The sequence below is a fragment of the Rhinolophus sinicus genome, chromosome 14, assembly GCF_057876585.1.
Source record: "Rhinolophus sinicus isolate RSI-liver-muscle chromosome 14, RSI-T2T, whole genome shotgun sequence".
NCBI classification, from domain to species: Eukaryota; Metazoa; Chordata; class Mammalia; order Chiroptera; family Rhinolophidae; genus Rhinolophus; species Rhinolophus sinicus.
This window is the reverse complement of record NC_142514.1, coordinates 92,140,537-92,156,914: the sequence shown is the minus strand read 5'-3', so window position 1 is coordinate 92,156,914 and position 16,378 is coordinate 92,140,537. Positions and strand designations below refer to the sequence as shown.

The window sequence follows — 16,378 nt, the reverse complement described above, 5'->3', positions numbered from 1 at the left end:
CAGGGCACTGGAGTCGGCCTGCTGGGGTCGACCTTAGTTTTATTACTTGCTGGTGATGTGACTTTGGACAAGTTACCTAATGCCGGGGACTGTGAGGTAGTCTGATATCTGGAACCTCTTCTCACCTCAGGTTCCGAACAGATCGACAAGACAGAGTGAGGCAAGTGAGGGCAAAATCAACCCTGGATCACTGGGAAGGGCCTGAGGTTGGGATGCTTGCATCGTACAGACTCACTGGCACATCCTGGCAAGGCTGGGCCAGCCTGGATTCTTTGGGGTGCTGCCCAGAGAGGGCCTGATATGTGATGACACAGGACCCACTCCCTGCATGTAGCTTACTACCAAGGGAAAAAAGAAGGGAGCGAGTTCACTTTCCTTCCTCGGGGTTTCACGTGGAGGGAATGGGGCAATAGGGAAGCAGTTCTCCCCAACACTTAGCCTTTCTGGGCCCCAATTCCTCACACGTAGAGCAGGGATGATCTGATTATCAACCTCCTAAGGCTCTGATGAGGATCAAATTCATGAAAAGTGTTTCACCTCATGCCTTTTGGGGTCACTGCCCAGTGACTGCTTGTGTTAATTATTAGGAGGACGGGCTTGAGTGCAGCTCTTATTCCAAGATTCCTTTGTACAGTGAGCTGCCATCTGCATTTGAAACCAGCAGGACTACCCCTGCAGTAAGTCTTCAAATTTTGGGAATTATGATATGAGGAGAGCTGTCAGTGCTTGGACACATCACGTGATGTGAACATTTGTAGGAATGAGATTGTGAGAATGATATTTGGGAGAACATCCACATATCTACAGTAATTCAGCTGCAAACTCCACTGAGAAAATCTGCCATGTTCAAAGATAAACCAAAGATTGCTTTAAAAGAGGAAAGGGGATGGAAAATTTTGGAACGTGAAGTTTTCTTCTAACTTGAATCCAAGGCTAGGATGCACTGACAGGGTAGGAGTGCCCCATACCTCCCAAACCTGAGACACTTTCTATCCAGAGGTGACATAGCCAGCAACTGCAGCTGATTCTCATGAGAAATTGCCCTAGCCCTGACCACAGGAGACCAAGATTCATTTATTCACTAGACATTTATGGACTGCCTCCTAGGAGTCAGGTCTGCTAGTGTCAGGAAACAGTGGAACCCGGCTCTGCAGACATAGAGCAACAGACCCTAAGCTCCACAAACCATTTGTTATAACTGGATGCGGGTAACGGGGCAAAGTGCCTGCACTGTGATGGCGTATCACTGCAGGGCTGGCCTGGGCCTGGGGAATCGGGCTAGCCTGGTCTCCAAGGAGCTGCCAAATGAGAGCAGGACTGGAATGGGAAGGCCCTGCAGAGGGGAGGTGCCTGGTGCATTCTGAAAGCCCAGCACAGGCCAGAGCATCTGTGAGAGGCAGGCAGAGGTAAGCGAGGGTCTCAGAGTGGCTTGAAGGACTTGGGGATCTAGCCCTGGGAGGCCACTAAAGAGTGTTTGAGCAGGTAGTGATGTGAAGGGAAGGGAGGCAGTGAGGATGGAGTCAAGAGAGGTAAGAGGTGGAGTAATAGACTAATGCGTTGGCAGGTGGATCAGCCGACATGATGGGAAGACTCCAAGCAGAAAAACGAATCCAATTCAGATAAAACAGACACCTGCCTTCCCCGCAAGCACTCGGCCGGCTTCTGCCGTGATGCGGCCATCAGTACATATGACAGCTGGGGCTGGGAGTGAGCAGGGTCCAAGGGAAGATGTGAAGCAAGCCCCCAGGAGTGGGTGCTGTGAGTACCCTCCCAAGGGGGGTGAAGTCACATGTGCCAGCTACTTTCCCCCAGCCTCCTGCTGGGGCACCATAGACATAAACACCAGTAAAACACAAGCAAAGAAAGAGGGAAAAAATTTAATACCACTTTCTAAAAATAGGAGGGAAATGAATCAGTGTAATTTGCATTGAGAAAACAAGTTTTTCCTAGACAATATTTTAACCTTAAAGAAGTGGAGTGTGTGATTTAATTAGGGAAATGCCAGAAAAAAAATCACACTGAAAGACTTAAGAGAGTTAATCTCCTCATGAATGGGGACTGGAGAAGTTTGGGGAAGATAGCTGGGCATTCCAAAATCAGGAAACATGGCCCAAAAGGAGAAAAGTTAATTCAGTACTCATTCCTCTACATACAATCCCCTTAGTATCTCTGTCTCATCTCTCAGAAACAGCACTGGGAAGCCAGGCTGGACTTCCTGGTTTCAAGTCCCAGCTCAGCTACTTACTAGATGTGTGACCACCAGCAAGATACTCAACTTCCCTATGTCATAGTTTCCTCAGCTGCGAATGGAGATAATTATAGTACCTCCCTCATAGGACGCAAGTTGTGAAGGAACATGTTAATATGTGTCAAGCACTTAGGATTAAATATTAGATATGTTACTATCTGCAAGTTATTTAGAAAAGTGACTGATGTACAAGCACTATGTAAACGTCCTATTTATCACCACTGTCACTAGATAAAAAGGGACCCCAGAAGCCTGTGCAAAGCACCAGCATTCAATGTTCTTCATGTAAAGCAGACCTGGCTCACGTCCTTCTTTATTCCAACAAGGGCTCTATGCTTCCTGAACTCTTCTGCCTGTATGAAGTGCTCGGCCGACCATGCCTGCCCCACTGGTGGAGGTGGCTTAGTGTTACTGTCCTCATCTACCAGGTTATAGGCATAGGCTAATGCAGGGACGTTGTCCTGGCTGAGCAGCAGCAGCATCTAGGGGAACTTCTAGTAACACTGAGCCCCAGGTCTTCTGAATCAGGAGTCTAACGAACAGCCTGTGTAGGAACCATGGAATAGGCGAGTCCAGAAGCCCTTCCTGGCCAGAGTGCTCTGCCTTCCCAGGTTCAGATTTCCCATGTATTCCTTCCCTGTTGAGAATAGAGACCTGCAGGGTACATTCTCCTACTTTGTTCAGGTGTCTGCTCACCTGTCATCTTGGAGACAGGCTCCCCAACCCTCTGGTGGTGGTCACTCACCACCACCCTCTATCCCTCCACTCTGTGGCATTTTATTACAGCATGCATCCCTGCTAACTATTATACATTTAATTGGTCATTGTCTGCCTTTCCCCAATAGCCTAAAATCTCTACGAGAGCAAGGCTTTGCCTGTTTCCTTCTCTGCTCTAGAACAGTGTCTGCCACATGGTGGGCGTTTAGTAAATACATGTGGGATAGAATGTCAGATCACGGGGGAAATGTGCATGTCTCTCTGGGACAAGGGCCTGCAGATTATCTTCCTGGGAAATTTGTAACAATAGTATCATCGATACCAGGTCTTCAGGTTGGGGTAGTGGGTCAGAGCTTGGAACTGGTCTACCAGGGGCTTTCAAAAGGAATTCTGAGCATCTCGTGTCAGAATCTCTTCTAATGCTTATTAAAACTGCAAGTTTTTAGGTCTTATTCCAGACCACTGGATCAGGATCTCTGGGTGCCAGGGAGGGCCCAGGAGTCTGGATTTTAACAACCTCCTGGGGATATTATGGGTCCCTAGCCTGAAAGCTCCAATCAGGTTGTGATGCAATGTTCCTGATACATACATACTCCATCAAGTACCCATATATGAAAATACTTCACTTTTCCACCTCTTCAGTTGCCCCACAAATAGGTCATGACAAACAATGGCAGCTCTCTGAAGGTCATACTTGGGAAAACAGAGGTAGTGAAGGCCAGTTGCACTCCTGGCCAGAACTCTGCCAGCATTTAAACCTGGCAGGCAGGCAGGCAGAGCTGTGTGCCAAACCTGGGCTTTTTTACCCCTCCCAAATGTTCCCTTAACGGTCAGGTGCATATTAGGCTCATGTCTCACTTCTGGGTTTGGACAGGCTATGTGGGGCCTCACAGTGTGTTAGACTTGATCAGGAAAGATTCATTACCTAGAAGGTGGAGAGAATTTCAATTCACCCACATTTCTAGCCTCGCTGCAGACCAACTGTCACAGGAAATTAAACAGCTAGCAAGGGCAGCTGCTTGGTAAAACAAAACCAATGCCAGCATCAGGGAACTGCTCAGTGGTGACTTGGTCCAGGACAGGTGGCTCCTCTCCCAAGGCTGGAGGGGCCGGCCGCTGGGCTGTACTCACCCGGCATCACACCTTTGATGTCACTTTCAGGGTTCATGCAGTTCTTCTGTGTGAAGTGAAGGATCAGCTTCTTTGCAGACTCAAACTGCTGGGTAGCCATCAGCCACCGGAGGGACTCGGGGAATACCCTTCAAAGATACAAAGGGAATTGGTGAATGTCTTCGGATTCTGAAGGGCATCAAGAAGTGTGGCTTATGTCCTGGCCCTGTGAACTTTGCAGGAGTGGGTGTGCTGTGCAGGGCCAGTGAGTGCTCAGGACTGTCATTAGCCCAATCAGGGGCGATAAGACTGTGGGCACTGGAATGATGCCAATTTTCTTTTAGAAAGTATAAAAATTGTGATATTTAAAATGTGCAGATAGGAACAACATGCTACCAACTAGTGTATCAAGAAACCAGTGTGTGAATACTTTTAGAAATAACCATGGATTTCAAAAGCTTGTGTAAGCAATTCATTGAAGGGCTGCTTTTGTTATATCTTGTCACACAAAAAAATAGGATAATTTTAAGTTAGAAAATGCCCCCAATATTAGCAACCTGACAATTATTTTCAGATCTTGAAGATTTGCAGACTGACTTTCGCGGGACTTTCCTATAGAATCAGTTTCATCTTGCTGTCACCTCTCCCTGAGATGATGCCATAACTCAGTAGTTTTCAGGTTTTAGTAGCAACAGATTCCTTGTTTGTTTGCTTTTAGGATAAAATCTTGTGCAGAGTGCCAATAGAAAAAAAGCTAGTGTTTTATTATCCATGCATTTTGTAAGTTTCCATTTATGACAATATTTATAAGACCGTGACAGAGAACAATATGCCTGTGTGGAGCAGGGGTCGGCTCACATTTTCTGTAAAAGTCGAGAGCCAGTATTTTAGACTTTGTGAGCCATAAGGTCTCTGCTGTAACTCCTCAACTCTGCTTTGTATGCAAGCAGCCAGACAGCACGCACAGGAACTGGTGTGGCTGTGTTCCCTTACAACTTCATTATATAAAACGCGGCGCCCTGACTGGGAGGAGCAAAAACTGGAAATCAAAGTTAAGGATGACAGTCTTAGCCTTTGTCAGCCCAGGGCTTCAGTCATCACTGTATTTTATTTCAGTTATATCGTGTCAAGGAGTCATGACTGACACTGATTAGAAGTTATGGTAACCACCAACACCTGCCCTGCCAGCTCTGCAGAGTCTCTCCTTAAAGTAATCCAGAAGCCGGAACACTTTATCAGTGGTAAATTTTTATTTCAAAGTCACATCACTAATGATATCTACTAACTGCTGTCTCTCTCACCTATTTGAACAAAAATAAGTTTCTACTTGCTTGTGACTGCATTTTGCAGAAACAGCTGGGCAGGTTCCCACTGAATTCAGTGGTACCTTTGGGATGGTCTGATCTGGCTGTTAGTCCATGCTGGAGACCTGGGGGACTTCTCAAGACTTACAAAGCCACCCTCCTACACAGCTGCACCGAAGTGCAGGAGGCTGTGTGCCGGCCCAGAGGAGACGTAGCCCACGCACTAAGATAGGCTTAGAAAGTCTCATGTCTTTTCATCTGGGAGCCCAATTGGAAAGTCACTGAGGCATAGGTTTCAAATTGTAGGCACTGACTTTAAAAAAAGTAATCAAAGTTAATGTTTGTTTTACTGGCCTGTACTTTTGACACATTAATTTTGAGTAACAAAGTTCAAGCGAAGAGAAACAATCAGGATATATCATAACAGACAACAATATTATGTAGATATTAACATCTTGCCATATTTTTATCAGATTTTCTCTTCATAATGAAATAACCTAACAGAAGTGCCAACCTCTATACTGCTCACATACATTATTTGAATCTTTTTGATCTATTTGAGTTTAGTGTCATTTTTTTAATTTCTTGAGATGGACACATAGATCGTTAACTTTAATTCTTCCTTTCTAATATATGCATTTCAGACTTCAGATTCTCATCTAAGTATCCTTTTAGTTACATTTTACAAGTTTTGATAAGTGGTTCTTGCTGTGATTTGATTCCAAATATTTTGTGATTTCTATCAGAATTTTTTCATATCTATTATATATACATTATAAAACATTTCCAAAGATTATAGGTTTTGAGATGGGGGTAGTGGTAGGTTGCAATCTTGTTTCATTAATTTTTAACTTTATTAAATCTTGATCAGAAAACACAGTCTGCATTACTGGCCTCTTTAGGACTCCTTGGGACACAAGGCATGATCAAACTTTGTGTATCTTCCATTTGTTCATGCAGGATTCTGTACACAACTATTAAATCAAACCTATTCTTGGTGTTGTACTTTCTCCACTTTAATCTGTCTGATAAAGCTGTTGAGAAGAGGGTACTCTGCTCCTCTGACTGTAGATTTTAAGTCCTGATTTGGGCAGAGTCCTCTGTGCCCGGGCCATTCTGAGTAGAAGACACCATAGTGAGTGATGGCAGGAACCGAGGTGCTCATCAGGGGCACTTCTATGAGCAACACTGGCGGGTCTGGCCACACACACTCATGACAGCCAAGAAGAGCCCCCAGGTTCAAGATAAAACCCCATATGACGTCTGACTACATGACAGGCCACCTTCCATCACACACGCCTATTGGGCATAGCGGCAGAGCACAGCCCAGATGGCTCCACCTGGCTGTGTTCTGTGTGTGGGACCAGGGAGCCACTCGGACCATGGCATGCTGTCCAGTGGGGGGTGGGGGGGGCGTGTGCGGCCACATCACCAACACCATGGCAGAACTGCTGCCTTCTCCACCAAGAAACATTTAGGAGCAGTTCAAATATACCCAGCCACTCTAGGAGAATCTTTTTAAAGCCAGTTAACATGGTAATCTGACAGCCCAAGTTGTTCTGCAGGTGGTCTCTGAAGTATAAAATATGGTACACAACACATGCAAGTTTTGAGTTCTTTAAAAATAATTTAAATCAAATGTTTATGAAACTAACTCCACAGCAGGGAATTGATTTTGAAAATCAAGACCATAAATGAATGTGATGCAGGTAAAGAACGAGGCCCAGAGAAGAGAGGCAGGAGGGGGAGGAGCCCCAGCTGCACCTCAGCCCTGGGCAGGGCGGGGCGGACCCCAGGCATCCAGGGCTGTACGCGCAGGGCCAGAAAATGAGCAAGGGAACATCATCCACAGCAGAACATTAGGTTATGTTCTCAGCAAGCTGTAGTCCTCTTCCTCGATTTCCCCGAAAGCTTTGCCAACGGTGTCAGGGCTGGCGGTGCAGAACCATGATGAGGTGCTCACTATGAACAGTGCTGACCCCTGAATGGGAAGCGACGGCTCCAGGAAAATACAAGGCCATGTGTATCTAATGTCACTTTGTTGTCAAGGAAAATCCCTGCATTATGCATAAAAGGCAGCCATTTTTGTTATTGAAATTCCATCAGTCTAGGCATTAAAACCCAGCGAGAAGAGCAGCTCACGCTCACCTCTCATCAGGACCCACAGAGCCTTGACCTTCAGAGGAGTCTCTTTTTCCCAGGTTTTGAGACCACAGACAGAGAGCAGAGGCCCACAGGGAAGGCATCACGTGCAGCCCGGTGGTGCACGGGCTTGCAGGCTTCAGGGTGCTGCCCTGCTCAGCAGTGGCCTGTTATCCTCTATCACTAATTTCTGTCACTCCCAAATTGTGCTTAAAGACAACAGAGTTTTGATAACCAAAAATTGATAGAAATAAATGCCCTTATGGGAAATGACAACGAGCGAGTTTCTTCCTAGAGAATCTGAGAATTGCAAAGCTTATAGAAAAGATTTCAAGAATGGCACCATTCACAAATACATGGTGTGATCTTAGGATTTCAGAAGTGGGTGTGGGCTCTTTTGGAATTCAAACATTCATCTAGTCACCAAATTATTTGTTTTCTAATATATACTGAGCATTGTCACTACAAATACATCCCAAATAAATACATCCCTGACCTCAAGGAACTTAAGAGTCTTATAGAAGGAGATCTCTGTAAATAAATGGGTAAACAAAGTCCTCTCCTCTCCTCTCCTCTCCTCTCCTCTCTTCCTCTCTCTTCAAGTGATTTGCATAGAATCCTGCACAGTAGGAGACACAATGGCAGGCCAAAGAAGAGAGTGGATGGTTCTAGGAAAGGTGCTATAGGGGTGCCAGGGAGGGCTCTGTAGAGGTGGCATATGCTTGGGCTGTCTTGGGAGGTGAGCAGGTCAAATATAGCGTTCCATGGGGTGTGTGTGGGGACAGGATCCAGAGAGGAGGCAGAGGGCCATGAAACAGCATGTCAGGTTTGGGCAGCTGCAAGCTGCTAGCACCTGATGCTAGATGTGAGATGAGAAGACATGAGGAGAGGAGAGAGAGAGGCAGGACCCAGGGAGTGGAGGGTCCTGCACATTACGGACTATGATGAGCAGCCATCCCACTGGGACAAAACCGAAGGAAAGAAGCAGGGCTCTCCCTGGAGATCTGGGCACGAGATAACGGGCAAACTCCCATGAGCCACACATCCCCGCCTCCAGTGGCAGACGGCACGCAATCACTAGGCACTCTTCTACATGTTTCCCATGTTTGATTCTTTCAAGCTTGTTAAACGGTAGTAATATCATCTCTGTTTCACAGAGAGGAAAACTCAGGCATAGAAAGTTTAAGGACATCATTCAAATCCCAGAGCTGTTAAGTGGCAGAGCTAGATTTGAACTCAGGCAGACTGACTCAGGAGCCCACATTCTTCACCGCAGTGGATAAAGAAAGAAACCCCACATGCCTAGATGGCACTCAGATGACTGAAGCTTGGGAAATACTCTTCGAGTGATGCTTTCTTAGGTGTTGCAGAATGCCACAAACCCAAAGGGCACACGCATGGAATACTAAAGTTTCACAATGTCCCCCACATATTTAAATTTGCTGCGAAGTCATAAACAACTCATTGCACTGATGGCCTATGAGAAACCCCAGGGTTGGCTGTTGTAGTTTGGATTATGTGGAGTGTGGCCACATTATGGGAATTTAATGAAACCTCTCTTGACAAGTACATAATGTAATAACACCATGCAAATTAAAAAGCCAGCCAATGGTCCAGGATCTGGGAGGAACAGAACTGAACCTTCAAGAAATCGATCATTTTTAACAAAAACAAAAGATCATTGTAGGCAGCTGGAGGCCACATTTGCCTGGTGACACTCATGTGTGGATGGTGAGAAAGTGACCTTGAGGATGACTTCTGCAACCATGAAAGGTAACCAGGCATAGGAGCCATAGTGGCTTCTCTGGGAGATAGCTTTGCAGTGGCTGCTAGAAGCAGGCCATGGGGAAAGGAAGTGATCTATGGAGTGAACGGAAAAACAGGAAGTTTCAAAAGCTGGAAGCATTTAATTTTTTCAAGCTCATTATGTAGTAGTACTATTATTATGCCTCTTTTACAGATGGGAAAACTGAGGCAAAGAAAGTCCAAGTACATAGCTATTAAAGTGGCAGAGCTGGATTTGAATGTAGGCAGCCTGACTTGAGAAATTCTCAGGCTGTGATTGCTCTAAGCTGGTTGATCAGTGAGCTTCTGTGGAAAGGATGTGGGCAAAACTAAAAGTCTCTACTGTTCCTGCACAGTCCTAAAGCCCTTGCAGGAAGCAAGGCACACAGTAAGGGCAAACGAGGAGCACTGCTGGGCAGAAGTCTCATCTCACCCTGCTAATGGACCTCTCACCCCACGGCAAAAGACAGGTCTGTCCTGAGGTCTTCTCCGAAATGTTTTCAGGATGGTTAGAAGGTTCACAATCCCTTATTCACAATCCCAGAATCCAAAAGCCTTTTCACTTAATTTACTTGGCAATGAAACCTGAACTGGCTTGAACTCACTGGAGGCAGAACAAGACTGAATGGATGGGAATGTCTTAAGCCTTCAGACATTCCTCCTCATGTAGCACAGATATTGCACTGCAGAAATATTGACTATCTGAGCCAAGTAGCCAGAGACTATGACAAGAGTTCGACACGTATTTCTGATAGACGATGGTGGGGCTGCACATGGACAACACATATGGTGTCTGCCAACTGCCCACGTGGAGCAGGGCTGTGTGGGGGTGCTCTGCCTGGTTCCCCTGATGTCATCCTCCTGGCAACAGTCAGAAGTGGGATCGCCATCAGCACAGAGTTACAGCTCAGGAAACTGGAGTCAAAGTCTGGTTGCGAAATTCATTTTTAATTAGGCAAATCACAGATAAATCCATTCTCTACCTAAAAATTAAAGTACTCCAGAGAATTCACAAGCCCTCCCCCTGCACTGCCCTCCTCTGTACCAGGACTCACTTTTCACCTGCTGGGTGTGGATCCTTCCAATCACTGTGGGCGCTCACACAACCATGTATCTCAGTGCTCCCTCAGCTACATCACATTGCGCCGATTTTCAGTGAAAAATGCCAGTTTCACTCTCAAAAATTTTCTTCTTTCCAGACTGCCACACATTTGCCCACCCACTGGTCCAGAGACTGTCACCCCTATGTGCTGTGTGCAGTAGCTCCTCTCCGGATATAACCTCACTAACTTCCTACTAAGGACACTAATGCGAAGGTGATCCAACCTCAGAACAACCTGAGCAACATGATTTTCCAACAAGTACTTGGAATATAACACCTCCACATGGATGTACAGGTCACTTCTCCTGTGGCTTCAATTATTCTACAAAGAGCCAAGAATCAGAAATTAAGTGAAGAAAGCCTCTGACTGAATAACATGGAGGTTACAGAAGCCACCCACTGAAAATACACACTGTCTTCAGAGAAGGACGCTGAGGTTCTCCCTCACAAACCTGAGTCCTAGTTTAGAAAGCACCAAACCACAAACAGGAATGGGGAAGGCGCTGGGAGCAGAGAGGGGCTTTCTGACTCAGGAAGACAGCAGGACAGCCACCAACATGGGAAAGCACAGGTGTTCCAACCCCCATCAGGCAAGTATAAGACTTCACGCACCACGGACCCTTCGGAAGGGACACGCTACTGTAACATGGACATGCCTGATGCCATAATGAAAACCCTTGAATCAATCACTCACCAAGAAAGGGCAAAGTTACAAAACTAAACTTCAGAGTCAGAGTGGCGGGGGGGCGGGGGGATCTCTGATTTGCACTTAGCCCAGCCCTGCAGCACACAGTAGATGCGCTGAGCCCCTACAATGCCCTCCCGGGAGGAACAACAACGGCAGGGGCAGATCTGGAACTTGGTCTTTAGACCCCTAGACCAGTGTAGTTTTCTCCACATCACACTATGTTTACAGTATTGCTTAAAAAGTAGAAAATTTTTAAAGAAAAATACCCACCAAATAGCTACAATGAAGTGTTGATTGTTAAAGGGTTATAAGGAAAATTTATTTACATGGAACTATTTTACCAGTGGTATCAGGTAAATAATGTTACTATATCAAGACAGAAAAAATTTCCACACTTTCCTAATTGATACCACTAGATGGTTGTCCCTCAAAGCTGAGTGTCAATGTGCAATTCAAACAAGAAGAACTCTATCTGCTCCTCTCTTTAGTACCCCCTATTCACCACATGCCTTTCAGACCACGATACTTATGATTTGATAGCAATATGTTTCTTCTGATACTTTCCCATCTTTGTCTAGACTCCTGCTTTTTCTATTATTTGGCTAAGTCTCAAGCCCATCTGATTTACAATCATGGATCTGGTTTACATCTTGTCCCTGTAACCTGTAACTCAGTAGAATCAGTAATTAAAACTTAATACTATGATCCTTTCATAATACTGTGAAGTTGATACCTTTTCTTTGACGTTTAAGAATAAAATCAAGTATTCCTTCTACCCAATTGTAGATCTGACACAGACAAGTATACTAGCTAGGCTAATTCATTTAACACCTGCTCTGATAAATGCCAGCTTGGCAATTCTCTACATTAAAAGCATATCTATCCTCTTTAAATTAATGAGAACATTTATTCATAAAAAATATAGACAGGAAATAAGATTAACTGCTAACACTCTGTTAATTTTATCCTCAAGTCGTCTGCTTTCCTGAAGTATTTAGTTTAAGGGTGATACACGTGTAGGTATGCCTTCACGTGATGCAACATTACATCATTCCTGAAATAAATGTTTATTAAGAATGCTCAACCTGCCAGTAGAAAAAAATATGTAGATTAATAAATGCTTTACAGGATAAGAGCTTCTATCAAATATGTTACCCAATGTAGAGTGAAGGACACAGTGCAGATGGTGGAGAAGAATCATGAAAGGCTTTAAGGCTTTATAGAGATGAAGTTTCCCTGAATATGTATGTATAAGTATATGAAAAAAAATCTTAGGCTGCATGAAGGGTGCTTGTGATTTAAAGTAGTGTTTCTAGCTATTGACACTTTGGGGTTCTATCAAGTATCACAGGGATAGGAAATTCTGAAAAGATTCTCCAAATTAAAAAAAAACAAAACTAAATCCAAGTCTAGAATTGAATTAAATACCTGTTGGGAGACTATCTTACGTTTGTGTTTCAAAGCGCTTACAAAAATATAAATATAATCTTAGTTCTAGCAGGCAAACTTTCACTTGGATCTTTTTTAAAACTTTAGTTCTACTTGGTATTATAAAAAAAATAAGGTAAGTAGGTTCAGTTCAGGAGATAGCAAATGGATATGAATTAGCTCTTGAAAAAAAGTCAAGTTCATAATTTCAGTTATGAGTTAACTTAGTAATTTAGGGAGAAGGTATGCGTATCATGAAACCAAATAAAAGTTGGCTCTTATGATGGTTAAACCCCAAAGTTTTCCTAAGGCAAATGAACTCTTCTTGCAAATCTCTTTGTAAAACAAAGAATTCTCTCATAGTTTAATTGGCCATCCCACTGATTTACTTGTCACATAAACTCAGAACTTTGTGTCTCTATTGTTTATCAAAATGATATATACGCAAGCTCCATACTTCTACAATAGAAAAATTACGGAGGGAATCTATCAGGAGTCTTGGGTTTATAGACCAGATTTGTGACCTTGGGGAAGTCACCTAACCCTCGAGGCTTCAGTTTCCCCACATCTGTAGAACGGGTGTTTGGTGAGGGGGGTGGAATGACACCAATGCCTCAGTCAGCTCCAATCAAGATTTACATATTTCAAGGGGCTAATGGTTACTGTTGCCTCCTTCTGAAAGGTGAAAAAGATGCTGATCATGGCAATAAATTGAATATTCTATTGCAGCTCTAAGTTTTGGCCAAGCAGAATGAAGTCAGTACCTAAAATGTCTTTGGAGCTAGCCTTTTAAAGATTGAGCAACTCTGAATGTGTAACAATTGGGATAAATTAAAAATGTCCCTCAGTGAATGTTGTAAACAGATGAATGCTAGGAATTCACCAGAAAATATTCTGTAGCCGGGTGAGTTTTCCCCATTTTCTCCCTTCTGTGCTCTTTCTCCGTCTGCTCCTTTGACTAGTAGTTTATCCACATAAGCAATTATCAGGCCGCAGAAAGAATATAGCATATGGGACATTCAAAATGTAATGCTATAGGGGGAATTAATTTGGCATTTTTGCAAATTACAAAAAAAAAAGAGAGAGATGTTGAGAAACAAATGGAGGAGGTAAGTGGGCAGAAGGAACAAAGGGTTTATGCAGCCTCTTCTAACTGGAATTCTATTGGCACCTCTGTATTAGCAGCCTGTCAAGGGAGTCCAGTCCACCTTGCCCTGGACTCAGCCTTTCCTGACCTGCCGATCCAATCTCATCTCCCACAGCAGGAGATGGAGTCCACCCAGGCCATACTCACTGACTCATCATCCCGGTGGCCCTGCTGGTTCCACCCTGACCGCATACCTGGCTCTGGAAAGTGGCCTCTTGCTATTACCATGCTCAGCTCTTCTCAACTCCTACAGAAAAAGTCACAGCTTATTACCAAATCCCAATGACTGAGTGAGGCCATCTGATCTCCTCTCCAGGACTCCCACTTCTTGTGACACTGGATGTGTGTGCTTTGCCAGAGTCCCTAAGGCCAACTGACAGGGGCTGGCCCCTCAGCCTCTCTGTCCATCCACACGATGGTTGCCCCCAAGGGGGTAACCACTTAGCAGCCATCATTAGATACCTGTCACCAGAGGGCCATCTACCTAATTTCTGCCGCTGCCAACGGCTCAACTCCACCACTCCTACAAAACACATGCATGCACATGCATGAGCTTCTTGAGGTTGCAGGGCTCAGCGGTCCTCCAGCTGGCCTTAAGCAATCCCCAGCTTCCTGGGGGGGGGAGCAGGGGAGGGGGGAAGGGTAGTGACATGGAATGTTGGCGCTCATTCTAGGCATGGGGACAGGGACGACAAAGAGGTAACACTGGCCTTCAGAGCATAGGCTAGGTCCAGTCCCACTTTCACAGGCCCTTCTCCACTTCTACTAGGAAGCAGTCTTGTTGACCACAGGGGTTCCTATTATTTTACATAATCTCTGCATACTCAGAGTTGAAAATGGGCAGCCTCTTGCCTGAGGGTTCCCTAAAATTCCATGCCATCAGCAAATACCATAACACCAATTTAGATAATATTTTGATTTCACTTTTAATTGTTCATTCAATGTTTATGAATAAAATGTTGGCTACCATTTTCATTTATATATTTTGCCTTTGGTCAGTATTGCTCCATCTAGATAATTTTGAGACAAATTGAATTTGACTATAGTTTTTATTTGCTTTAAGTTTTGTAGAAGTCTCCCAAAATTAACTATACAAATAATTATTGCAGATTTATTCAAGATCCCAGAGACTACATGCTTTTTATGATTCACATCTTCCATTTTCCTTTGAGGAAAACAATTTCCTGTGTGACTTAACTGTTGGTAAAATTGAATTCCGATTCCCTCCTGGTGTGCAGGGAATGCCACGCCCCTATTTTACCTGTAATAGAGTTTGAATAATGTAGTATTTTGACCCCCTTTTGAAATAAAACTTTTTTTGATGGAGGAAGATGTGTCCCTCAAATGTGTGTAAGTAATTTAAAAAAGGCTGATAACTGCTGAAATTTACACACACACACACACACACACATTATATATACATACACACACACACACACACACACATATATATATATATATATATATATATATATATATATATATATACACACACATAATTTTAAAGGGTCTTATAAAATCATTCAACAATGACAAGAGCAAAATTAATTCATCCACTTAAATTTTTACTGAGCCCCTATTAGGGAAGGTAATGATATCCCAACTATTGTAAGAAATGTTTTGTAAATGTTAAACAATATACTAAATAAAAAAGAGGAACTAGAAAATTCTTCCTGGGTGAAAAGCTTAGCTCTGTGAGGCACATACTGGTCTTGGCGACCCAGGGGTCTCCCCCGTCCCCGCCCAACATTTTGGATCCATCTCTGGGGCTCAGCAGCATCATGCCATGTGTGACCTGAGCTGAGAGGCTGGTGGTTTTCTGGCTCTGGAGTTGCCCGCTGGCTTTCGGACCTTGGCCTCACGTACCAGGTCTGGGATGGTGAGCAATCTCTCTGTGCCTTAGTTTCTCTATTCGTACTGATGGCCGTCATAGTATGGCCGTCCTAGTCCTGGCTCCAGAGGGTTCATGGGAGTATTTCACGGGCTCATTTATAGAAAGTGCTTAGCAATGCCTGACAGAGCAAACCCTCAGAAAGGTTAAAAATTAGTATTATTCTGGCCAAAATATTTCTGATGATATTTAAAAGAGCCCGGGATATTTAGGACCATTTACATATTGGAATTGTTAGCAAATTATTATTTTTCTGAATATTTAACCCAAGGCCATTTAAATGTTTTACAATGGTGTTTTCTTGAAATTATTAAAAATTAAAATCCCTTTTAGCATACACCTTTTTTCCTAAGGGTATTGTTTTACTCCTCCACGCAGTGAGTTCTTTATGACAGCACACTCTAATTTCCTCTGTTTCAAGGTTTATCTTTTACTAGGGGAATTGATACTAGTTACACAGTGTAGCTTGATCTTTCTCTGACTTCCTTGTTATTTCCCATGTGGTTTGTTATCTTCTTCTTAATGCTTTCCCAGATGCTTTCAATGATCATGTTGGCTGCCAACAGCCCTTTTCTCTTGTCAGAATGAAATTCCAACGGAACAAAGTGCAGTTAATAATTCACCATCTTCACGCGTCTCCAACATGTCTGCTGTTCATTCTTAAAGCAGTTCATTCAAAACCCACATGTTAGGCGAGTCCATGATGAGATCTTTCCTAACTAGGAACTTGGTTAAAAGTCCTGGTGGTGTTTAAGAAACTGTACCCAGCGCTGCCCTGCAGGGGCACAGGGGCATGTTTGAGAGCAAACACTGCTG

The 16,378-nt window shown here is 44.0% G+C and overlaps 2 protein-coding genes across 5 annotated transcripts in view; one reads left to right on the top strand and one right to left on the bottom strand.

The window, feature by feature from the left end:
• Nucleotides 1-16,378, bottom strand: part of SLC22A23 (solute carrier family 22 member 23) — a 182,934-nt gene that overhangs the window by 28,664 nt on the left and 137,892 nt on the right. For all 3 annotated transcript variants that reach the window (XR_012497347.2, XM_019752356.3, XM_074335281.2), the window contains exon 5: nucleotides 4,097-4,224. Coding sequence is in view for 2 of the 3 variants with exons in the window: in XM_019752356.3 (XP_019607915.3) it covers nucleotides 4,097-4,224 (128 nt within the window). In the remaining variant the exon portion in view is untranslated. The remainder of the gene's footprint in view (nucleotides 1-4,096; nucleotides 4,225-16,378) is intronic.
• Nucleotides 1-16,378, top strand: part of PSMG4 (proteasome assembly chaperone 4) — an 82,962-nt gene that overhangs the window by 37,771 nt on the left and 28,813 nt on the right. Inside the window, exon 3 of one of the 2 annotated variants that reach the window (XM_074335286.2) lies at nucleotides 10,506-15,001. The exons of the other annotated variant lie outside the window; for it this stretch is intronic. Within the exon in view, the coding sequence (XP_074191387.1) occupies nucleotides 10,506-10,606 (101 nt within the window). The 3' untranslated portion in view covers nucleotides 10,607-15,001. Of the gene's footprint in view, nucleotides 1-10,505; nucleotides 15,002-16,378 lie in introns of those variants that run through there. 2 annotated transcript variants of the gene reach the window in all.